Source organism: Trichechus manatus, unplaced genomic scaffold (genome assembly GCF_000243295.1).
Source record: "Trichechus manatus latirostris isolate Lorelei unplaced genomic scaffold, TriManLat1.0 scaffold00108, whole genome shotgun sequence".
NCBI lineage: Eukaryota > Metazoa > Chordata > Mammalia > Sirenia > Trichechidae > Trichechus > Trichechus manatus.
This window is the reverse complement of record NW_004444044.1, coordinates 1,196,009-1,222,114: the sequence shown is the minus strand read 5'-3', so window position 1 is coordinate 1,222,114 and position 26,106 is coordinate 1,196,009. Positions and strand designations below refer to the sequence as shown.

The 26,106-nt window shown below is 33.8% G+C and overlaps 1 protein-coding gene across 8 annotated transcripts in view; it reads right to left on the bottom strand.

Moving 5' to 3' along the window:
* Window positions 1-26,106, bottom strand: part of ANKRD17 (ankyrin repeat domain 17) — a 203,159-nt gene that overhangs the window by 115,499 nt on the left and 61,554 nt on the right. For 4 of the 8 annotated variants that reach the window (XM_023737784.1, XM_023737783.1, XM_023737782.1 and 1 more), the window contains exons 3-4: window positions 7,734-7,941; window positions 4,748-4,901 (exon numbers count right to left, since the gene is read on the bottom strand). In XM_023737784.1, the coding sequence (XP_023593552.1) occupies window positions 4,748-4,859 (112 nt within the window). In that variant the 5' untranslated portion in view covers window positions 4,860-4,901; window positions 7,734-7,941. The remainder of the gene's footprint in view (window positions 1-4,747; window positions 4,902-7,733; window positions 7,942-26,106) is intronic. The other 4 variants (XM_023737779.1, XM_004383318.2, XM_004383316.2 and 1 more) reach the window with 1 other exon arrangement.

The following is a 26,106-nucleotide window of genomic DNA, read 5'->3' as shown; positions in this document are numbered from 1 at the left end:
CTAAAGGAGACTGGAGAAACCCCGAGAGTATGGCCCCCAGACACCCTTTTAGCTCAGTGGTGAAGTTACCTCCGAGGTTCACTGTTCAGCCTGGAAGTGGACAGCCCCGTAAAACCAAATGAGACTAACGAGGCACAGGAGTCCAGTGACAGGGGCCAGATGGCAGAAGGGGACAAGGAAGCTGGTGATAGGGAATCCAAGGTTGAGTAAGGATATTGTTGATGTGTTGTGAGATTGTTAACCGTTGTCATAGGGTAACATTTGTAGTAATTGTTAAATGAGAAACTATTTTGTTCTGTAAGCCTTCATCTTAAGTGAGAATAACAGCACAATTGGAAGAGCGTAGTCAATGTCACTTGGTTATGTGTATTTTCACCAAAAAAAAAGGTTGAGAAGTTAGAGGGTTGATATGTTGTGGGGTTGTTAACCAATGTCCTAAAACAACATGTGTACTACTGTTTCATGAGAAACTATTCGTTCTGTAAGCCTTCACCTGAAGTACAATCAATCAATCAATAAAAAAAAACATCATACACCATGATCTAGTGGGATTCACACCAGGATTACAAGGGTAGTTCAATGTTAGAAAAATCAATGTAATCTACCGCATAAATAAAAAAAAAAAGGAAAAGAACCATAGGATTACCTCAATTGATGCAAAAAAGGCATTCAATAAAATTCAATACGTTTCCTGATAAAAACTCAGCAAAATAGGAAAAGAAGGGAAATTTCTCAACATAATAAGGTATACATGCAAAACAAACAGCCACCATTATATTCAACAGAGAAAGGCTGAGAGCCTTCCCTTTGAGAATGGGAACAAGAGAAGGATGTCCACTATCAGTATTCTTATTCAACATTGTACAGGAAGTCCTAGCCAGAGCAATAAAACAAGAAAGAGAAATAAAAGTTATACAAATTGGAAAAGAAGTAAAACTATCTGTATTTGCCGATGGCATGATTTTACACATAGAAGACCCTAAAGATTCCACAACAAAGCTGATGGAACTAATATAAGAATTTAGCAACGTTGGGGTACAAAATCAATACACAAAAATCAGCTGGGTTCCTCTACACTAACAAAGACTACTCCGAAAAAAAAAAAGGAAAACAATACCCTTTACAACAGCCCTCAAACTGATAAAGTATCTAGGAGTTAACATAACCAGGGACATAAAAGACTTATACAATGAAAATCACAAATATCTTCAGAAATAATTTATCCAATAAGAGTCTAATCTCTAAAATCTACAGAAAACTGCAACAAATCAACAATAAAAATACAAACAACCCAATTACAGAATGGGCAAAGTACATGAACAGAACCTTCACCAAAGAGGACATCCAAGCAGCCAACAAACATATGAAAAGACGTTCATGATCATTAGCTATCAAAGGGATGCAAATCAAAACTACAAGGAGATAACATCTTTCCCCAGATAAAATGACAGTGATTAAAAAAAAAAAAAGTAACAACAAATGTTGGCAAGGATGTAGGGAAATTGGAACCCTTATCCATTTTTAGTGGGAGTATAAAATGGTACAACCACTGTGGAAAACGGTATGGTGCTTTCTCAAAGAACTAGAAATAGATCTACCCTATGATCCAGCAATCCCACTCCTAGCTATATACCCTAGAGACCTAAAAATAACGACACAAACAGACATATGCACACCTATGTTTACTGCTGCTTTATTCACAATAGCAAATAATGGAAACGACCAAATAAGCAATGTGTAGTACATATATACAATGGAATACTATGCAACGATAAAGAACAATGATGAGTTTGAAAAACATTATAACATGGATGGACCTGGAGGGTAATTCTCGGTGAAATACGTAAAGCTTATAAGGACAAATAGTGAATGACTCCTATTGTGTAAGAAGATAAGAATAGATATATACAGAGAAACCAGTGTTCACTGGTGGTTATCAGGAAGGGGGTGGGGGGGAAGCATGCTTTATACAGTAGAGACTAGTTATTTTTGGTGATGGGGAAAGTGGCACCAATTGTGGATGCGGTGAGCACAGCATAACTAAAGTAATAACAAGCGTTTGAGCACATGTGGATGCGTACAAGCAAATTGGAATACAGGTAGGTATCGATGCACACATAGGTATGAACAGATAGAAGTATGTATAGGTATGTGTGAATACAAATATGTGGGTGCTGGCACATATCTTCACTGAAGACACAAATACAGACATTTCTCAGACTGGTTAGTCTTCTGAGGACAACTCAGTCAACTGGCATAACATAGTTCACAAAAATCATGATCTGCATCCTAGTAAAGTGAGTGGCATCTGGGGTCTTAAAAGCTTGTGAGCGGCCATCTAAGACACAACTATAGGTCTCGATTTGCCAGGAGAAAAACAGTAAGAAGGTAACGAAAAGTGCAGAGAACAAACAAGTCTACAAAAGCCATAACCTCATCTAACCTGACACCAAAACTAGATGGTGCCTGGCTACTACCACTGACAGTTTTGACCGGGACCACTGGATCCAAATAGAATGGGAGAAGAATAAGGAGCAGAGCTCAAATTCTTACTTAAAAAAAAGCAAGACAACTGCAACAGTAGAGAACAGAGGACCCCTTGAGACTATCCCCCCAAGATACTCTTTAAACCTAGAACCAAGCCTATCCCAAGATCACCTTTTAGTGAAATAGCAGAGTGGCACACAAAATAAAGGATATTACCTATAAAATCAGTTCCCTACTTAAAAACCATTAGTATGGGACCAACAGGTCAACAATTCCATAAAAGCAAAGATGAGACGATAAGGGGGCGGGGAAACTAGAGCACTGGAAAGGGAACAAATAGAACACAAAGACAATGTTGACAGATTGTGACAAATGTAACTAATGTCACTGAAAAATCTGTGTAAAAATTACCAAATGGGAACCTAACTTGCTGTGTAAACTTTTGCCAAAAATTCAACAGAGTATTTTTTAAAAAAAGACATTATGAAACAATTGTGGCAATCCCAAAACGGACAGGATATTTGACAATAATAAGGGACTGCTATTATTTTTTTCTTTAGATATGTAATGGTATTATGGTTATGTTCTTTTTTTAAAAAAGGTCTTAATTTAGAGATACATATCAAATTTTTTACATATGAAATAATATGATATTTAGATTTGCTTTAAATTAATGAGGAACAGTGGTTAGCAGGGAAGTAATCAGTAGAGATGAAACAAGACTGGCCATACCTTGATTGAAGCTGGTGATGGCTACCAAAAAGTTCATTATGCTATTCTCTCTAGGTTTGTATGTGAACATTTTCATAATAAATAGAAAGAAAACAAAGGAGAGAGGGAGAGGAGAAATGGAGGAGGAAGAGTAGGGGGAGATTAGCTTGTTAGCTACTATAAAGAAAACAGGAAAAAAAAGGGAACACAGAAATGAGAAAAATGAAGCCATTATCAGCATTCTATAAAAAGGAACTCAACCTCCAAAAGTAAAATCTAAAGCTAAAATCTACCTCCATGCAGTATCTTTGAACCTAGTTTTGCCTCCTGGAATCACAGAAAATAAATATCCCTCTTCTATGTGGTAGCCTTTAAGCCATCTGAAGGGCTTCACATTCAAACCAAATCTTGTCCTCAAGAAGATATACTCCCTGTTCCTCTTAAGACATGTTTTCAAATAATTTCACAATCCTATTGCTCTCCTCTAAATTTCTATAGCCAAATCAAACTTCTGATGAATGCTAAATCATGACTCTACTCTTCTATGCAAATAGTTTTGTATACTCAAAGACAGGACCTTGCGAACGCCCCTGGTATATTTTCACCTTATCTGGTCATCCCTTTAATAATCCAATCTAGAATTTTGCCCAGGATAGAAATCAAGATAAACCATGAGACCTTCAAATATTTAGATACTGTGTTATATTTATTGAAAAAATTACCAAACAGTAGTAGATCAGTTTTATGCTATAATGAAGTAGCAGTTTACATGCACTGGAGCTCTTAAACCATGAACAATTAATATTCACAGTATATTTAAGTCTAATTTAGAAAACTTAAGAAAATACTACGGTTATTTGAAATAACCATAAAGATTTAGTTATTATTCCTTTATATTAAAGGGATAATAAATGGTGCTAAATCTTTGACTAAGGACCCCTGGTGGCGTAATGGTTAAGCGCTTAGCTGCTAATCCAAAAGTTTGTAGTTCGAACCCATCCAGCAGCTCTGTGGAAGAAAGATCTGGTGATCTGCTTCCATAAAGACTACAGTCAAAACCCTGTGGGGCAGCTCAACTCTGTCATGTAGGGTTGCTATGAGTTGGGATCAACTCGATGGTACCCAACAACAACAACAAAATCTTTCATTATGTATATAGTTCCTAATTAAAACACTGTTCCTAATGAGACAATGTAATAATGATTAACTTTACGCAAATGTAATGACGACTCATTTTACAGTAAGGTTTCAAGAAAAAATCTGTAACCAAAACAGGCGACAGAATTATACACAAGAATTATATATAACAATTATATATAACAAGTCTAGAGCAGCATATGAAATTTACTCTAGTAATGAAAATTAAAATATGCTTTAATGAAATGCTGCATGTAATTTTCTATGAAAATAATCTATTAACTTTTTATAAACAGTCTCATACTAAATATCCAAGATCATACACTTATAATAACAAGAGTTTCTATTAGATTTATGTGCAACTTTGAATAATAATGTAGACACATTACATATGTAGAGTCTATAGACATACCTGCCGCTTCTAGTAAAGCCTCCAGACGAGCCTGTGTTTCTGGATCTACTGTCCTGAGGTCTGCGCCATCAGCAGTTCCTGACAAGAGCAACTTGGAAGCAGTTTCCAGCATTGGATTTTCCAAATCATCTTGATCCAAAATGAAAGACTCCACCTAGAAAACAAATATAATAAAGGAAGGAAGGGAAAAATAAAAGGAGTAAAGAAGAGTGGAAAAAAGGGAAGAGAAATAAACAGAAGAAAAAGGGGACACAAAAAATATTTTAGTATAATTACCAATGATAAATACAATGCAACTCTAAATAAAGTCAATGAAACATCTAAGCCCATCATTTAACTAACGGAGAAAACTAAACGTTTAACATTTGTAGAAAAATTCAAGAATATTATTCATACGCAGTCTAATTTTAGTTACTGAAATCATGGGTACTGTTTTCAACTTTAATTTGGGGGGAAGGGGGAGTGCAAGGGTAGTGCTTAAGCTGTGAAACCTCTGACCTTAGTAGAGGACCTACATCAGCAGTACTCAAACATTTTTCTCTCGGGACTCCTCTATACACTTAAAAGTGTTGAGGTCGCAAGGACTTCATATAATGGCTATATTTATCAATATTTACCATTTGAGAAATTAAATTACAACTATTTTTTAAAAAATCACCTTCATTAGTATTACTACTGGTTTCAGAAAAGTCTAGTATTGGGAAGCTGTCAAGGACAGGAAGATACTTTTCCAAAATTCTAATTTTTGCTTGAAAGCTAAATTTTATCACTGGCAACAAATATGGCCAATTGTTTTCCTTAAAGTAACAGGCTCACTTCAATCATGTTTGAGGATGTTTGCCAAATACTCAAGTTCGAATAAGTGTAGTTCATCTGTCAACTGTACTTTCCAGTAAAAATGGCATTTCATGAAAAAAAAAAAAAAAGGTGGCTAATTCACCTCACATCTCAAACAATCACACAAGTGCTTTACCCTCCAGACAAACACCATACTTTGGTATTCAGTAGAAGTACTTCGTGTGTATTTCCCGTTTTATCACAGGCAGTAATATTAAAAAGACATGTACTCAAAAGTGGAGATTTTCATAAAATTAATCATTTTTATTGTTTCATCAAGGACAATCTTAAAGTGAAGCTGCATTTTTATTTAACTCTGGGTTCACAGCAGTAAAGAGTAAAATGATACTAGTACAGTGTGGTGTCATGGCCTTGATTCTTCTTAAGGGGTGAGCAGTGTGTCACCACAGTAAAAAAGGTAAATAACATCCTAGTATTATGATGAAAATAGTTCTGACCTCTTGAACATCTGGAAATGGTCTCTAGACACTCAGGGATCTACAGACCATGCATTGAGAACCACTGACATAGTAGTATTTAACAGATTCAAGTAAAAGACATTCGAATTAGAAAGTAGCAAACACCTAAGACGTTGGAAAAAGTTTTGTTTTGGCATTCCCTAATATATGAGTAATACTTATAAAATAGGTACCAAAACTATATTCTTTTCTGCTTCCTGATAAAAAAAAAGTTGATTGTTACATAAAATAATTCACAATTTAACATTATGAGAGGACATATATTTTGCAACTAAAAGGCACTTGTAACACTATAATAAATAAAATAGATATAAAAGTAATTAATAGTCTAAAATACAAGTATGCTCCTATGAGTAGTAGCCCCAGGTCAGGTGTAAGGAAAATACCTTAAGAAATAAACTCTTAACTACCATAACATCAGAAATTCTGCATTGTTTCATCTTTGAAAGTCACCTATCTAATAGCCAGGCATAACTGTTATATTCAATCAATACATATTTAATATTAGATGTTAAGTATCGAGCAAAATAATATAATTCATATATAAGGTTCTTCCAAAATTTCATTTAACTAAAGCAGTTTAACATGAAACATTTGATATCTGATATTCCAGACAGAATACTCTGAAAATAGTCTGTTAATATCTGAAAAATGTCATAGCACTTTGCAGTATATTAACTTTAACTAATAAATAACAGTTACTAAGATTCTACATAGTTAAGAATAAAACACAAGAACAAATTTTTTTTTTAAATATTTTAAGCTATTTTTCAAAGCAGGAGTAAAGTATGATACAGCAAGAATCTTACAGGCCAAGATTAAAGTCTTCTACTTTAGAAAGTAGACATTTGGGTATGGTTTGGCCATAACAGGATGTGACTCAAAACTATCAAGTAAAAAACATGTCTTCCTATCTCCAAACATGGTCCACAAGATGAATCTGTCCAAAGAAAAGGCTGTTTTCCAACGAAATTTTCTCCATTAAAATATCTACAATCATTTCAATCCAATGGGAGAAGACAGGAGAAGGGAAACAAAGAAAATGAATACAGATAATATGAACAGATAAAAAGTTAAATAACACAAGATTTTAGATAAAAGTTTTAGAAGACAAGAGACCTCAAAAAGACAGCATATGGTTAACTGCCAAATCAAAGACAGAGAGTAGAGGTGCTAATCAAGTTGTTCAAAGGAGACCCTGCATGTAGGAAGAGTAATATGAAAAGGTATAGATCAAAATAACCAATCTGTATAAAAGAGAAGAAAAAGAATAAATGTGGTACTGGCAGACAAGCATAAAGTTTCAATAGGCTACAACAGAGGGTTTACTGTAGGAAGAGTCATAAAGTTAGAAGTTACAGCATAGAAGGCATGACATTTCAATCGAAAGTGCTTTTCTGACACAAAGTTCCCAATGCCACATTGTATCATAACTAAGACTAGTGAAAACTTACTAAGAAAACTGCATCTCAATCCCTTAATAAGTGACACAAAGTACAGAAATAGCTTTTCTCATCAATTTTAAACTTCTCCACAGAAGTTTTTATGTTGATTTTTAATTCCGCTGTTCTTATTAGGCAAAAAACTTGACAACTTAAAAAAAAAAAAACAGACGTAATATATTTTGATAAATGAAGCAATCTTAAAAACAAAAACAAAAAAACTCAAACCTGTTGTCGTTGAGTCGATTCTGACTCACGGCAAACCCATGTGTGTCAGAGTAGAACTGCACTCCATAGGGTTTTCAATGGCTGTGACCTTTCAAAAGCAGACCACCAGGTCTTTTTCTGAGGCTCCTCCAGGTGGATTCAACCAACAGCCTTTCAGATAGTAGCCCAGTGCTTAACATCTGCACCACCCAAGGATTCCTGAAGCAATCTAAATAAAAGTTTCTCTCATTAGTATTACTGTTAGGTCAATTTACCAAAATGTGAATTTCTGCAACTAAATAAGAAAATCTGACAACAAAATAAACAAATTTTTTTTTTTAAAATTTGAAGAGAAAGTAGCCTTCATTCTCATCAATAAGCCAAAATATTGCCAAATGAATTAAATATATAAAACCATGAAATAAACAGTATACTGATGTTTCTATGATTCAGAGTCATCCCTAAAATAGAACAACAGCAAATTCAAACAACTATGAAATTCTTTCTATATAGAGCTTGTTTAAAAAAGGTAACAGGATGAACAAAAATACCAGGAATAGGTATCTATTATTTCCTCTCCCACTCCCTGTTTAAGATTAATGAAAAAGGAGCCAATTTCAAGGATACTTTATTAGGTTCAAAAGATCTTAGGTACCAGTCTTGCTTCAGTCATTAGCTGTATGACCTAAACAAGTCTCTCAGTCATCTCTAGATCCTTATTCTGCCTTATATTTTCATAGATTTATCACTACATGACATATGTATTGTTTCTCTAAGCTCCATTAAAACAGGAACTTTGTTTAGTTCACCTCTGTATAACTGGCATCTAGAAGTGTTCCTAACACGTTGCCTAGACTCAAATATGTGTTGAGTAAATAAGGGAATCTGTAAAGAGGAAGCCAAATTTACTTCTCTTTGATTTTGGGATCCTTCTCTTTCAGGTTCTAAAAAGCTCTAGTGTATAAGAGAAGTAGTCACAATAAATACATGTAGGAGCATATTTTATAGATCCTACAGGAAATATAGGAAAATATTACATTAGGTTTATCAAGTGGGGCAAAATGCTATTGTCATTGATTTTTAAGCAAATTTTTATTGAAAACATTCTAGGCGCAAAGATACTGCTTAGCATCATGGGGGATATACAGAGATGCGTGAAACCAACCTTGCTATCTAGAAACTTATTTTTCTGAGAGAACCAAAGTATGTGTACAAATGAACAATAGTAACAGGGTAGAAAGAGCTAAGTTAATGAGTGAGAAAAAGAGCAATAGGAGTTCAGAAGAGGAAGTAAAAGAGAATTTCCTACTTTAACACCATCCTCTTTTCCCAAGTGGAAAGATTCTGGTGCTTTACTGCAAAAAAAAAATAAATAAATAAAACCTAAAGAGACTGACCTAAGGAGATGCAATAGAAATACAAAAATAAGTCATCTTATTCAAATGTGACAAGTTATGGGCATATGCCTCTCCAACATATCCTCAGTTGAGATAATTCACATTAAAAACTGCATTTTCTCATTGAAATTGAACTCATTTTTGTAGAAAAAAATTTATTTTGAATTGCAAACAACAAATTCTGGAACATATCATTCAAATTACAGTAGTCTGAGTAAGAAATTCAAAGAAATATTTTAAAACACTTTAAGTGAAATGAGTAAATAATTTCCATGAAAAAGAGAGAGACGAAAGGATGTCCTTATTAAATTTATTCACTAAGGAATAAAACCGACCAAAGTTATCAGTATTTATCAATATTTAAAGCATGACAATTTAAGTTACATTTAAATTATTTTGGATGTGTTGTTTTGATCAGCTGCATAGTTTATGAAATGATGCTTGTACATCAAATTCTCATCTAATATAAAGAATCATAAAAATGTAAAGGCCTTAGAGATCACCAGATTCAATTCATATTATAGATAAGAAAACAGAAGCATGAGGTTCTTTAAATAGCTGGTTTTTAAATACCTAGTACCAAGAGACCAGTTATACAACTAGTTCAATATTCTTTTTACTAGAAAATCCAATGTTTGAGTATAAAGTGGCTGAACTTTCACACTGCCCTAGAAAAGCTGACCTTAAATTCTGTATTTAGGGATCAGGCTGTCACCACCTGAACCCACTGCTTAATTACGAAAAGTGGGACAACCAAACTTGATGTGCCTCTGATGCAACACAGAGCACACTACCCATTGCCATCGAACCAATTCTGACTCACAGCGACCCTATAGGACAGGGTAGAATTTCCCCATAGGGTTTCTAAGGCTGTAAATCTTTCTGGAAGGAGACTGCCACATCTTTCTCCTGCAGAGCGGCAGCCGGTGGGTTTGAACTGCTGACTTTTCGGTTAGCAGCCAAGTGCTTAACCACTGCACCAGCAGGGCTCCTATGAAGTATGCAGCACCTCTTATTAAGTATTCTTGTCCCTCAAAATTAAACCATAATCTAATGGAGTCTTTAAGGATAACTTCCAATTAACAAAAAAATAATAAGGCGATCATTGTAACAAGTTAAATCAGGGTTTCTCAACCTTGTACTACTGACATTTTGGACCAAATAATTCTTTGTTTTGGGGGCTATCCTGTGCATTTCAGGATGTTTGGCAGTATCTCTGGCCTGTACCTACTACATTCCAGTTTGTAGAAACAAAAACATCTTCAGACTCTGTCAAATGTCCCCTGGGAGATAAAATTGTCCCCTGTTGAGAAACACTGAATTAAATGGAAGCAAAGAGAGAAAATTCAAAATGTGGAATGTTTTATAGTACAACTGACCAGTTTCTTTAACAATTCAGTAGAAGCAGAGCAAAAAAGAAAGTAAGACTCAAGAGACAAAACCAGCAAAATAATATAGACCTTATTTTAATATTGAATCAGGCAGACCAACTGTAAAAATGACATTTTTAAAATGAGACAAGTGTAGAAATGTTAATATAAACTGGGTATTAGTATAAAGGAATCAGTATGGTTATATAAGAAAATGTCTATCTTTTAGAGATGTGTAGAGAAGTAATACATGTGATGTCAGAGATTTGCCATCAAATACTTTAGAGATGCAAAGTTATGACAAATTCTTTATAAATGCTGAATCTGGGTAACATTTAATAAAGAAAATGACTGTATTATAAACAATGTTTCCCATAAGCATACAAGATAGAAAGTCAATTTTCAGTGCAAGCAACTACTATATCATGCAAGATTGAAACAAAGTACTACATAGATACTAATAAACAGTGATTATGCAGAGGAAGGAGAAACAATTCCAAATAAGGGTGGCACACGGAAAGCTGCTTAAGAAAGATGGGGGTCTCTATAATTGTGGGAAGTTCAGAATTTATATGGTAGGTTACTGAAAGATGTAAGCATCATGGGCAGTGTTTCAGGAAAATAATTGGAGACCATATGAAAAATAGTTTTGATAGATGTGACACCAGAGAAAAAGAAATCAACTAGGAATTCACTTTAATATATCCCATCTAAGATTTTGAGTTGGTGACAGGAAAAAGGGGCCCAGTTACTGAGCATAAACGTACTTTTAAAAATTAGAAGACTGACAACTCCAGAATTTGGACTTCTTGACTTTCAATTTCACCTGTTCCCTTAAACTATTCCCATCCACCAATTTACTACTTTTGTTGTTCTGGAAACTACTCTATTAATCACTGAATTTCTCAGGCTGGTAATCTGTATTTCAAAAAAAAAAAAAAATCCTAAATCTTGACAGCATTAAAAAGGATTTTAAAGCAGCAATGAGTTCCTACACTTGAGCCAGGAAAAAAAGGTTTCCTTCAATCCAAATCTGACCAAACTTAAAACTTTAAGATCTCTTAATCAACCCAACCCATGTAGAAAAAATCCTGTAAAAGAATGTTTATGATGTTTTTACATTTTTTTCTGAATTTCATTTATTTGTAAATAAGTAAAATTAGTGTTTGATTTTTGTTTTGTCATTTCAATGGCATAAAATAGGTTTACAGACATGGATCCATAACTGATACCATTTTACCTACAAAAAATAAAGGTTCAGTTTAGAACAACCTAACCTGAGGCTGTCATCATGGACTGAATTACATAATAACTCAGTTGTCACTTATTTAGTGATATTAAGAGCTCCAGCTATATAAACATAATTCAAAGCAATAATGGTTTCTGAATCCTGGTATTATGATTGGAAACGCTCATGGCATAGTGGTTAAGAGCTCCGGCTGCTAACCAAAAGGTCAGCAGTTCGAATCCACCAGGTGCTCCTTGGAATCCCTGTGGGGCAGTTCTACTCTGTCCTACATGGTTGCTATGAGTCGGAATCAACTTGACGGCAATGAGTTGGTATTATGATCATGAAAGTATCTGTCACGTTAAAAAAAAAAAAAAAAGCTACATATATGAGGTAAATCATAAAAAATTTAAACCAACTTGAGTCTATGATAACTTTACGGAAGTGCTGAATAAAAGTTTAATAGTTTATATTATCTCTTCAACAAGTACAGGAAAACAGTTATTTGCTCTTTCTAATTCTGAGAATAATGATAAACATAGATTTACCATACATAAAATAATTATTCATAACTACAGAGACATTATAATGTATTCTCTTTCGCACATGACCTGAAACCTAGTAAAAATTTCTCGTCTGTAGTTTTTATAATCATAAATAAGGGTAAACTTCAACTAAAATACTACAATTGTTAATAAAGAGCAAATTATTCCAAAATTAATACAACTGGAATATTTTTTTCTGTACAAATTAAGACACAATCTTTAGTAAAGTCGCCGAAAACTGACCTATGTATACATAGACTGAAATAAAATAAAAATCCACTTGAGAAATAAATTCAATCATGTAAAAAGAAAATTAATGATATGGCTCATAATGGTATTCTGTGATGAAAGTAAATAAGACTAAAGTAAACCTGACTGAAGATAATTTAGCTTTTAAAAATTCTGGTCATATAAAACAACTGACCCTTCCTTCTTTCATTCATACCCATGTACGGTGCAGTGTTTAAAGCGATCAACTGCTAATCAAAACGTCAAAACCACCAGCAGCTCCACGGGAGAAAGATGTGGCAGTGTGCTTCAGTAGAGATTTATAGTCTTGGAAACCTATGGGGTCGTTATGAATCGGGATTGACTTCACGGCAGTGGGTTTGGTTCCTCTGTACTATAATCCAGGAATCTAATAAGAATCGGTGATAATGATTAACATGGCCTTGTTCTCATGGAGCTTACACAAAACATGACCTCCTTTCTTATGCTTCAAGGTACTTAATCTGCCTGCAACAACTCAGTATAAAATTACTAACAATTCAACATGAAATTTTAACATTAACAGTAAACTTTCTAAAGCAGAAAAATTAGGAATGTTTAAAATAAGACAAGAGTCTATGAAATTCTCAAATCGAGAGTTTATCTAGAAGTGCGTTCTCTGGCAATAGAATAAGAGTATTTTAAAAATTTCCCGAAACACCAAACCAACAGTAGGGTGAAATTATAAATTTAGTCTGTTTCTGGTGTTTACCATTATTCAACAATTATCATAAAAACCACCTCAGAATAAAATGATCCCTATAAAATGGATTTAAAACACGATACAGATATACATACACGACCCGGTGAAATTTCAGAAACACAAGGATATAAAGTCTAGAAAGATTTCAGAGAGTGGAGGGCAAAAAATTCTGTTAAGTGGAGAAATGAAAATCAGAATATTAAACCAGATGCCATGGTGTTGATTCCAATTCATGGAAACCCATGTGTGTCAGAGTATAACTGTGTTCCATAGGGTTTTTAACGGCTGATTTTCTGGAAGCAGATCACCAGCTCTTTCTTCCAAGGCGCCCTTGGGTGGACTCGAACTTCCAACCTTTTAGTTAGCAGCCCAGCGTGTTAACCATCTACACCACTCAGGGAGTCGCAGATTGATATTAAAAACTCATTACCATCAAGTCAATTCCAATTCATAATGACCTTATAGACAGGGTAGAACTGCCCCCATAGGGCTTCCAAGACTACAATTTTTACAAAAGAAGACTGCGGAGTGGCTGGTGGGTTTGAACTACTAACCTTTCAGTTAGCAGCCGAGCACTGAACCACTGCACCACCTGGGCTCTTAGACTGATTGCAGACTGCCCAAATACAACACTAGGATGCTAAAAGATAATGCAATCAATTAAAAGTTCTGAAGCACAATGATTTTGAAAGTAAAATTCCAAACTAGAAAATAAAATATTTTTTTAAAATATGTCAGGTCTTTGAAAAATTTATAAACCACAAACATTTTCTGAATTCAGAGAGCATATTCCTAAGAAAGAAAAATGAATCCAAGGAAAGGGTAGCATAAGACTACACGACTAAGTAGCTGGAAAAGAAATCAGTATAATAACAATGTACCTTTAACACCTCTGGTAATTTTAATAAATGATCCCTTAAAAAGTAGAAAGTAAACAAGTATACTATAACATAATCATGGTAGTAAAATTCGAGATTATTTGAAAAACAGAAAAGCTGGGATTGAATAAAATCATGCCAAGGGCTTACATTCCAGGGAAAGGGAGCAACTAGCTACAAATGCTGCTTAATTCAATTCAATTCCTGCAGAAAAACAGGCATAAGACAAAAATTTTGAAACTGGGAAAACAGATTAAAGAAAACTAAAAAAATTTATCCCTACATTACTAGCACTAATCAAAAACCAGAAAACAGCAAATGCTGGAGAGGCTGTGGGGAGATTGGAACTCTTATGCACTGCTGGCAGGAATGTGAAATGGTCCAACCATTTTGGAAAAACGGTATGGCGCTTCCTTAAAAAGCTAGACACAGAAATGCCACACCATCTAACAATCCCACTCCTAGGAATATATCCTAGAAAAATAAGAGCCACCACACAAATACACATATGCACATCCATGTTCACTGCAGCATTATTCACAATAGCAAAAAGATGGAAACAACCTAAGTGCTCATCAACAGATGAATAGATAAACTATGGTACATACTCACAATGGAATACTATGCAATGATAAAGAACCATGAAGAATCTAGAGGGCATTATGCTGAAACAAGTCAATTACAAAAGGACAAACACTCTATGAGACCCCTATTATTAAAAACTCAGGAAAAGGTTTATACATGGAAAGAAACAATCTTTGATGGTTACGAGGGAGGCGAGTCATGGGAAGGGAAAAACACTAACTAAATAGTAGATAAGTGGTAACTTTAGTGAAGGGTAAGACAGAACATGATACTGTGGAAGTCAGCACAACTTGACCGAGGCAAAATCACAGAAGATTCATAGACATATCCAAACTCCCAAAGGGATCAAGCTACCGGGCTGAGGGCTGGGGACCATGGTCTTGAGGGACATCTAGCTGAAAATGGCATAACATAGTTTATAAAGAAAATGTTCTGAATCTTACTTTGGTGAGTAGCATCTCAGGTCTTAAAAGGTTGTGAGCGGCCATCGGGAGCAAGGGAGAATGAAGAAAACTAAAGACACAAGGGAAAGATTAGCCAAAACACTAATGGACCACAACTACCACAGTTTCCACCAGACTGAGTTAAGCACAACCAACCACCGATCACTACCACCACAGACTGCTCTGACAGGGATCACAATAGAGGGGCCTGGACTTACTGGTCTGACACAGACTACCTGAAAGTATGGCCCCCCAACAACTTTTAACTCAGTACTGAAGTAACTCCTGAGGCTCACCCTTCAGCCAAAGATTAGACAGGCCTATAAAACAAACAATAACACCTGTAGTTCAACCATGTATAGGAGACTGAATGGGTACAGCAGCCCATGGGCAAGGACAAGAAGGCAGGAAGAGACAGGAAAGCTGGTCGAATGGAAATGGGAAACCCAAGGTCAAGAAGAGGAGAGTGCTGGCAACCAATGTCACAAAACAATATGCGTATTAATTCTTTAATGAGAAAACTAATTTGCTCTGTAAACTTTCAACTAAAGCACAATTTTAAAAAAAATTAGCTAAAGAAAGGGTGCAGAAGGAGAGAAAACGGTAAGAAAATGGAGCATCTTGATCATAAACCCCCAATGATAGGAAAAAGACCAAAGACCAAGTTAATATAAAAGTGAGTGGATAAAAGTCCCCTATTTTAAAAACATGACATACAGATTAGGTGAAAAAAAAAGAAAAAACCCAACAATATACTACTATAAGAGAGATATCTAAATTTTTAGTCACAAAAAAAATAAATAAAGGAATGAAGCAAAAATACCAGTCACGGGTGCCATTATTAATATCAGACAAAAAAGAATTCAAGGCAAAAAAATCAAAAATAACAAAGGATATTTTATAATGATAATAGATATACTAAGAGCATCCAACTTTCATGCACCTAACAATATAACATTAAAATACATAAAGAAAAAATGCTAGAAATATGAGCAATTAGAAAACCCACAGCACTTGGTCAGAAACTTTCCATATACCTATCTCAGAAAACGAGCAGCAAGTAGATTATACAAGAATACAGAGAATTCAGAAATAGAATTAATGAACTACATACTTATATTTCACAGTATAATGTGAAAAGAGAACAGTTTTTAAAAACAAAAACCTGACCATACCTTAAACAAAAAGGAAAATCTCAACAGATTTCAAAAAGAAGAATTTATACAGGTAAAAATTCTTAGTCCAAAGCAGAAAGAAACTAAAAAAATAACAATAAGACGATGACACTCTAGTCTACTTGGAAATGTAAAAAGAAGAAAGTCTCTAAATAACTTTCAGAATATAGAAAAATTAAAATTATGAGCATATTATTTCCTATGGGAGATGACCATCCTGCCTTAAAGAAAAATTTTGAGCCTTAAATGTATTCATTAGAATACCAAGATAAATTTAAAATACATAAATTAAAAGCTTCAAAAATAAATGCAAATAAAAAACAATATAATTAACAATGATAAAAAAATGGAAATGAAGAAATTAAGAAGAAGAGATACAGAAGTTAATTAATAAAACCAATACCAGTTTCTTGAGTTAAGTCCGGCAAGAAAGACACAAGTCTTTGGCTAGTCTGATTATGGAAAATGAGAAAAAGAAAAAAACATAAGAAGTTATTAAAATTAGAAAACTGAGTACAGCTATAAAATTAAAAATGTAAAAGTCTAAACAAAATGAATAGTTTTCTAGGAAAAAAGAATTACCAACATTAACTCAAGAAAAGGTAGGAAAAATTAGTAGAATAAATTTACTGAACAAATCTTTAAAACAGCATTGAGTACAAATGGATTTAGAAGTTTCTTCCTCCAAATTTAAGGAACAATATTTCATTATTTAAGGAACAGAGCATTATTATTTCAAAACTACATAAAACAGAAAAACTTCCTAGCTCATTAGCTACTGACAAACTTGAAAACCTCCCCGAGTAAAAACCCTAGATTACATTTACAAATACAGATGCAAAAATCCTAAGTAAAACACACTATTAAAAACCAAATCCAGCAGTAGAGAAAAAGAATATCATACAACAAATACAAGAAAGGAGGTAAAAGAAAACAATAATACAATTAATTACACATACAGAAGCAGTGATCTATTCCTGCCTGGAATGCTTTTCCCAAAGTTTTCATGTCTTAGCTTCTATATTACCTTCTCAAATTATACTATCAAAGGAGGTCCTCTCCTTGAGTCTCTAACACACCATTCTCTTTAATTCCTCCATAGTACTATCACAACCTGAAATTATCTTGTTCTTGGGTCCCTGCTTATAACCTCTCTTCTCCATATAATGGAGACCATTCGGACTCGCACAGCACTATTCTCAGTGCCAGGTACCTTTCCTGGAACAACATAAGATCCAAATAAATACTTGCTAAATAAAATACATCATGACCAACACTGACAAATGCATTAATGTAATTCATTACATTAAAACACTAGAAGTGAAAAGAATATGTATCATCTCAACAAAAGCAAATGATAAAACACAATATTCATTACCGTAAAATTATTTGGTAAGCCAAGAAGAAAACTTTTGTTCTTGATAAATTATTCTACAAGAAACCTAAGGCATATATAAATGCAAAGATTTAAACATTAGAAGTATCCCATTTAAATCAGGAACATGACAAAGATGCTCAAGTCAGAACTAGTGAACAATTCTGGAAACCTAACCAATGCAATTCACAGTCACCCCATGTGACAAACCAGAACTGCCCCATAGGGTTTCCTAGACTGTAATCTTTGTGGGAGCAGATTGCCAGGTGTTTTCTCCCAGCGATCAGCTGGTAGGTTACAACTGCTGACCTTTTGGTTAGCAGCCGAGCACCTGACCATTGCACCACCAGGGTTACTTAACAACAACAACCAATGCAATGGAACCAGAAAAACAAAACAAAAAAACACTACAGCATACTAAAAAAGACAAACATCCGACATTTGTAAAAAACCATAATCATCTTTCTAGAAATCTCAAGAAAATCAATTGAAAACTAAGTAAATGGTAAATTAACAAAAAAATCAACAGCCTTCCTATAAAGCAGCAATAACAACTGGAAAATAAAATGGGAAGTGGAAGAAAGGATGTAATTCACAATAACAACAAAAACTACAAAATACCAGGTATAAATCTAATAAGAAATGTGTAAGACCTACATGAAGAAAACTCTAAAATTTACTAAAGGACATAAAAGAACACCTGAAGAAATGGAGAGGCATACCATGTTCCTGGATGGGAAGACTCAATAGTGTAAAGATGTCAATTCTCCCCAAATTAATCTGTAAATTCAATGCACTTCCAATCAAAATCCCAAAGGGATTTTTAATGGAACTTGACATGTTGATTCTAAAGTTCATCTGGAAGAGAAAATACACAAGAATTGCCAAGAAATTTTTGAAAAAGACAATGGAGAAGGGTGCCCTACCAGATATCAAATATAACATAAAGTGATATTAATCAAAACAATGGAGTACTGAATATAGAACATATATAACTGCGACTTTTAAAATATGATAAAAGTAGGATTTCAAATCAGTAGGGAAAAAGGACATACTGTTACATTATTTTGGGAGAATGGCTATAAAGCTAAACAAAGTTAAGTGCCTACCGCAGAATACTAAAAAAAAATTACAAATGAATTAAAATCTAATAGAAACATAAATAAAACTAAAGAAGTAGAAGAAGAAAATCTAACAGACTAAACCATTTTAATATTGCAGACAAGATTTTTCTGGCAAGACACAAAACCTAGAACGAGGAAGGAAACGACTGACAGATTTTGACAATATAAAAGCAAAAAACTGAAAGATGCCATAAAGTAAAACAATTAACAGGCTAGGGAAAAAATACTATAAAGTATATTGTATATATTATAAGGAAATTCTAAAAATTCAGTAAGAAAAAGACAAACACCACAGTGGACAAATAATATCAGAAGGCAATATATAGAAAAAAATGCAAATGTCCAATAAATTTCCTTAATTAATTTGGGTATCAGGTAAATACAAATTAAAATGAGATATATTTCAACCATTAACAGATAATATCTACTGTTTTGAAGGATAATTTGGAAGAATCTAAAATCAACTTATAAAACTGCAATTTTCCTTCTGGGAATTTCTTCTACAGAAATACTTGCACATGTAAGCAAAAAAAAATGCACAAGGATGTTCCTTACAAAATTGAATAGAAAAAAAAAAACTAGAAATAACCCATATGACCATCAATAGAATAGTGGTTAAATAAATTATGGTATATCCTATTATGGAATAATAAATAGCTATCTGAAGAATAAAGCAGATCTACATATAAAGACCAACACCATGACCAGCTAATAATGTACTGCCCCCCTAATTCTGCCTCATCACTCTTTGTACTGTAACCCTGCATTAGTTCTCTCCATAAAACTTACCAATGACGTTTTATTCTATTTTTATACAATTTGTTTTACTCTCTCTCTCTCCCACTTGAAAGTAAGCTTCACTGTGGCAGGGACTCTTTTGCTCCTTGCTCTATCCCTAACATCTAGAAAAGTGCCTTAAGCAGTAAGTACTTAAAAATACTTACTGAATATATGACTATTGATGTTAAAAAAAATCTCCACATTAGGTGAAAAAAAGCAAGCTGCAGAAAAGCAAACATGGTATGTACCTATTTAAACTGATTTTAAAAACAATTCATATATATGAAAGTACAAGAATGAACACAAAAATTTTAAGAAAGATAAACCTAGCTATTAACAGTGGTAAACAGTAAAATTAATGGGTATTTTCCTTTTTACTGGTCCATACAATTCTATATTATTTAGCTTTAAAAAAAATGTAGTTTTCCATTGTGATTTTAGCAATTAAGAAAAAATAAAGTTCAGATCTTCAAAGAAAAATATCAAGAATCACCTAATCATTTCCATACTTGCAGCAAAAAAAAAAAAAACAGAGAGAGCTATCACAGCAATTTATATTGTTTTGAGATATACAGAAATAACTTGCTGGTGAATGTAATTCAGTTTGAAGTATGGATATGCCATCTATTTTTAAATGAAAGAAAAAAGCAAATTGGTATCAAAATCAAATCATTGTAAGACTAAGTTAAAGCAATTATCTGATTTTGAGACACAAAATCGGGAATGTATTATATTCTCTTCATTCTTTTTCCTTCAGCATCCAATAAATTTGTTTTCAAAGTCAAATTTATTAAAGCACAATTTAAGGTAAAGGACTCTTTAGCTGTATGAGTCTATGAATTTTGACAAAAATACAGTTATATAATCACTACCACAATCAAGATACACAATATTCTCCAAAACTCAAAAATTTCTCTCCGCTCCTTGTAGTCAATTACCTACCCCTACTCTCAGCCCTAACAACCATCTGTACTGTTACTTTCAATATTTCATTTCCAAAATGAAATGGAATCATACAAACTTTTCAGTCTAGCTTCTTTCACAGAAGCACAATGCTTTTGAGATTCATCTATGCTGTAGTATGCAGTTCATTCCTTTTTATTGCTGCATAGTATTCCATCATAGAGATGTATCACAATTTATTTATCCATTCACCAGTTAATGAACATTTGAGTGCAAGGCTTTGTGTGGGCATGTTTTTATTTCTCTTGGGTAAATACATAAGAGAAGAACAGCTAGGTCCTATGACAAGTGCATGTTTAAATGTATAAGCAATTGTTAAATTGCTTTCCAGGTGGCAGTACTATTTTGTATTCTTATCCACAACACAGAAGAATTCAGGTGGCTTTGCATTATTGCTAGCATTTGGTATTGCCAGTTTTTTTCTTATTTCTCCCATCCCCCATTCTACTAGGTATTAAATGGCATTATATTGTAGTTTCAATCTGCACTTTCCTAATAGCTAGTGAACGGATGTTGAGAATCTCTTCCTGTGTTTATTTGCCATCAGTATGTTTTCCTTGATGATGTGTCTATTGAAACCTTTACCCCATTGTTTTAAGTGGGTTGTTTTCTCATTACTGAGTTGTGAGAATTCTGGATAAAAGTCCTTCATCAGGTATGTGTTTTGCAAATATTCTCTCCAGCTCAGTGACTTGTCTTCATATATTCTTTTCAGCATCTTCTGAAGAACAAAAGTTTTTATCTTTTTTTCCCCCGTTTATATTTGTGTTTTTTGTGCCCTACCTAAAAAAACCTTTTGCCTAACCCAGGTCACAAAGATTTTCGTCTATTTTCTTCTAGAAGTTTTATTGTTTTAGCTTTAACATCTAGGTTTATGATCCATTTTGCGTTGATTAATGCGTATAGTGCAAGGCATGGGTTAAAGTTCCTTTTTGTAAAAGGATATCTATGTGTTCCAGCACCCTTCGTTGAGACGGCTACCTTTTCTCTACTGAATTGCTTTGACACTTTGTCAAAAATCAACCGACCATTTATTATGCATCATCTCCAGAGTCTCTGTTATGTTCCATTAATCCACATGTCCATCCTTTCATCAGTATCAGAGTCTTGATTAATACAGCTTTATAATAAGTCTTGAACTTTTCCAACTTGGTTCTTCTTTTTCAAAATTGTTTCAGTTATTCTAGAACTTTATCTTTTACATACAGATTTTAGAAAATTAGCCCATTCTTAAAAAAAAAAAAAGCCTAGTGGGATTTTGTTTGGGACTGCACTGACTCTATAGATCATTTAGAGAAGAAATGGCATCTAAACAGTATTGAGTCTTCCAATCCATGAACATGGTCTATATGTGCATTTAGGTCATCTCTGATTTTTCTCATGAATGTTTTGTAGTTTTTAGCATATAAATGTTGTACATACTTTGTTTTGCTTCTTTCCAGTCTTTATGCATGTTTTTCCCCTTACTTGGCTAGAATCTCTGTTACTAAGTTGAAAAGGAATGGTGAGAGAGGACAACTTTGCCTTGTTCCCAGTTTTAAGGGAAAAGCATTTAGTATCACCATTAAGTATGACATCAGCAGTAGGTTCTTTATGGGTGGCCTTTATGAAGTTAAGGAAGTTCTCTTATATTGGTAGTTTGCTGAGAATTGTTTTTATCAGTGGATACTGAATTTTGTCCAATTGTTTTTCTGCATCTATTGAAGATTATCAAATGGTTTTTGTTCTTTGGTGTTTTGATACAGTGAATTGCACTGAGTGGTTATCAAATGTTGAATCATCTTTCCATTCCTAGGATAAATATCATTTGGTCATGACATATAATCTTGTTTATATATTGCTGGGTTCTGTTTGCTAATATTTTGTTAGAATTTTTGCATCTACATTTGTGAGATATATTCCTGACATGTTTTCTATTTTCTTATAAGGTTTCTGCTTGGTGTTGACATCAGGTTAATGGTCTCATAATATGAGTTGGGAAGTAATATGTATTCTCTGGAGAAGTTTGTGTAGAATTGGTATTATTTCTTTCTTTAATGTTTCATATAATCTGCACATAAAGCCAGAGAGGTTTGGAGTTTTCTTTGCTAAAGGGTTTAAATTAGAATTGCAACTTCTTTAATAGGTATATTATTATTCAAGTTATCTAATTATCCTGAGTGAGCTTTGGTAGTTTGTGTCTTTCAAGGAATGTCCATTTCCTTTACATTATCAAATTTATTAGAATAAAGTTGTTCAGAATAGTCCCTTATTAGCCTTTTAACATACGTGGATGAGATATATAGTAATGAGCCTTTTTATCATTGCTGATATTGATTACTGATAATTTGTGTCTTTTTCTTTTTCTCCCTTCTCTCTTGTAAGTTCGGTTAGAGGTTTATCAGTTATAATGATTTTTCAAAGAATCGGTTTTGGTTTTATTTTCTCTAGTGGTTTTGTTTTCAATTTAATTTCTGCTTTAATCTTCATTATTTTCTTCCTTCTGTGTGCTTGGCTTGAATTTGTTCTTATTTTTCTAGTTTCTTAAAGTGGAACTTTAGAACACTGATTTAAAAACTTTCTTCTTTTTTAATTAAGTACTTAATGCTAAAAATTTACCTCTAAGCATTATTTTCACTGTTAACCATAAATTCTGATATATTTCATTCAATTCAAAATATTTTCTAATTTCCAAAGCAGCTTCCTCTTTGATGCACGCATTATTGTAAAAGTGTGTTATTTAATTTTGAAATATTTGAGGATTTTCTACACTTTTTTTTTTTTAAACTCCACTATGGTAAGAAAATATACTGGAGCCCTGATGGCACAGTGGTTAAAGTGATCAACTGCTAACTGAAAGGTCGGCAGTTTGAATCCACTAGCTGTTCCTTGGAAACCCGAAGGGGCAGTTCTAACTCTGTCCTACAGGGTTGCTAGGAGTCGAAAGTGACTCGACAGCAACGGGTTAAGAAACGTACTATATAATTTCAATTCTTTCAAAGTCAAAATGCTCTTGAAATTTACAATAAATAATTTTTATTATATCAGAAAAATAATTAACATAGAAGCATATTATACCAAAAAAACACATGTAGAAATGCAAATTAGAAATGCATTAAAAGGAAAGATTGTTAGTGTCAGTATTTCTTTTACAGTATCAATATTTCTTTTAAATTCAACAAAAAGTAAAATGTTAATGCTCCATTCCAAGAATCCTAAAATTTTAAAGGTGAAGAAGATCTTAAAGATCGCCCAATCAAAACGATAATTTATTCCCATGGCTACAGTTTGGACATTTCACCTTGCTTTAACTCTGAAGTTTTGTATTTTAATACTTTGCCCCTCCAATTCTATCATTTTGTTATTACTCATTAAATCTGTACTTTAACTGCATTTCAGGACCCTAAACCTTTCCTATTTACTCAGTCTATACTCTTCCGGATCATTTCTTTCCTGTCCAGTTTATAGTTAACTGTGCTCAACACCTCACTCTCTGGCCAGCACCCTAAAATCATGCCTTTGCAAGCTTCTCTCCCCAGACAACTTACTTAAATACTAACATCTCTCCTTCATTCCATCCTGAGACTTCCCCTCCTCCACCTTTTTTTAAACACATATACCAGGGTAACTTCATCTATAAACACAAGTTTTAACCACAACCTATTCCACTGATAACTGAAATACTTCTCCCACCTGACCAGAATGCTCTGCTGAACTTCACTTCTGTATTATCGAAGCAGCTAGATAGCTCCTCTTGTATGTGCTACAAGTACCTCAATTAAACATATTAAACTGATATTTTCCGCACCCTCTTCCCCATCTCCAACAAAAGAGAGCCCTTCTTCCTGTATTCTCCTTCAAAGGAAGGTACAGAGCCTTGCCTTTTCTATCTTTATCTCCTCACTGACTCCACTAATCAGATATAAAATTCTACAGTGGACAACAACAGCAGAAGATTTCTAAGAGATTACCATTACCCAAATAAGTGGCTGAACCCCATCATATATATATATAATGGAGCTGGCGAATAATATTGAATATACCATAGACTGCCAAAAGAACAAACAAATCTGTCTTGGGAGAAGTACAGCCAGAATGCTCCTCAGAAGTGAGGGTAGTGAGACTTCATCTCACATACCTTGGACATGCTATCAGAAGGGACCAATGCCTGAAGAAGGACATCATGCTTGGTAAACCAGAGGTTCAGCAAAAAAGAGCCAAGACCCTCAACAAGATGGATTAACACAGTGGCTGTGACAATGGGCTCAAACATATCAATAATTGTGAGGATAGCAACGTATCATTCTGTTATATACAAGGTTGCTATGAGTCGGAGCACACTCGATGGCACATAACAACAACATATATATCGGAAACATACATCATATGTGTCATAAATACCAAATCATATATCATAAATACCCAAATGTAAACTAATATATATATGTAAAATACCTAAAACTTACTCAAGCTCAAATAATGAGAGATTTCTTAAGCATTCTAATTCCCTTTATATATCACTCCTTTGTTCAAAACTATCCAAAGGCTCCCATTTCACATAGATCAAAAGCCAAAGTCTTTACAGTATCCAAAGAGGGCAAGAATTATTCCTACTTGGGTTAGTTATGCAACTCAAACACCGAGAACATGACCGGTGCTCAATAACATAGTTGCTGAATGAATAATTTCCAATTTTTGGGTGAGATCCAACAAAAAAAATATTCCTGGCATACATACTATGTAAATTTCAGGACTTATCAAAACAGAAAATTGCTGTCAAATATAATTACCCCCAGTTCTCACTTATCGACATGGTTAGGTTCCAAACACCAGCTTGTTATGCAAAGACCGGCATTATGCAAAAGTGGAGAATGACCACAGGAGATCACAAAACGGACACTGACTACATCGTTACATAACTACCAAATTACATCATTACATAACTGTCAAAGAACTGAGAATCATGGCCTAGTCAAGTTGACACATAACCTTAACCATCACAGCTGGCATTACTTTTGCCTCGTACCTTGGCATACGTTATTGCCACACGTATGTCATTAATGTGCAAAATAGTAGGACAGTAGAAATTTTTTATCACTGTCATAAATGCAAAATGTCAGATAACAAGACAGTCAATAAGTGAGAAGTAGGTGTAATACTTTTCTCCACCTATCAATTTTTTATCTAAAGATAGTATCTAAAAGAAGATAATACTTTATGCTACACAATAAGATGCTGATGCTTGATTCTGATTTTCACTCAATTTCAAAATACCAAAACTTGGGGGAAAAATGGTGAACTCTTTTTTGGGGAGGCTTTAAAATATCTGTATATCATAAATCCAGATGAAATTAGAGAAAGGTAACTTCTAATTTTAAAATTAATTTCATTTTATATAGAAATAAGTTCCTAAAAAACTGAATTCACAACTAGATGTCAAATGTCATACTCACTGTAAAGCATCCTTTTTCCAAAAAAAAAACATGGTCAGAAAATAGGGAGTCACCTTTGTTTCCTTCCTTACTTGGGAAGACACTTTAACATTAGCCTAAAACAATGTAAGTCTGGGATATAAATATACA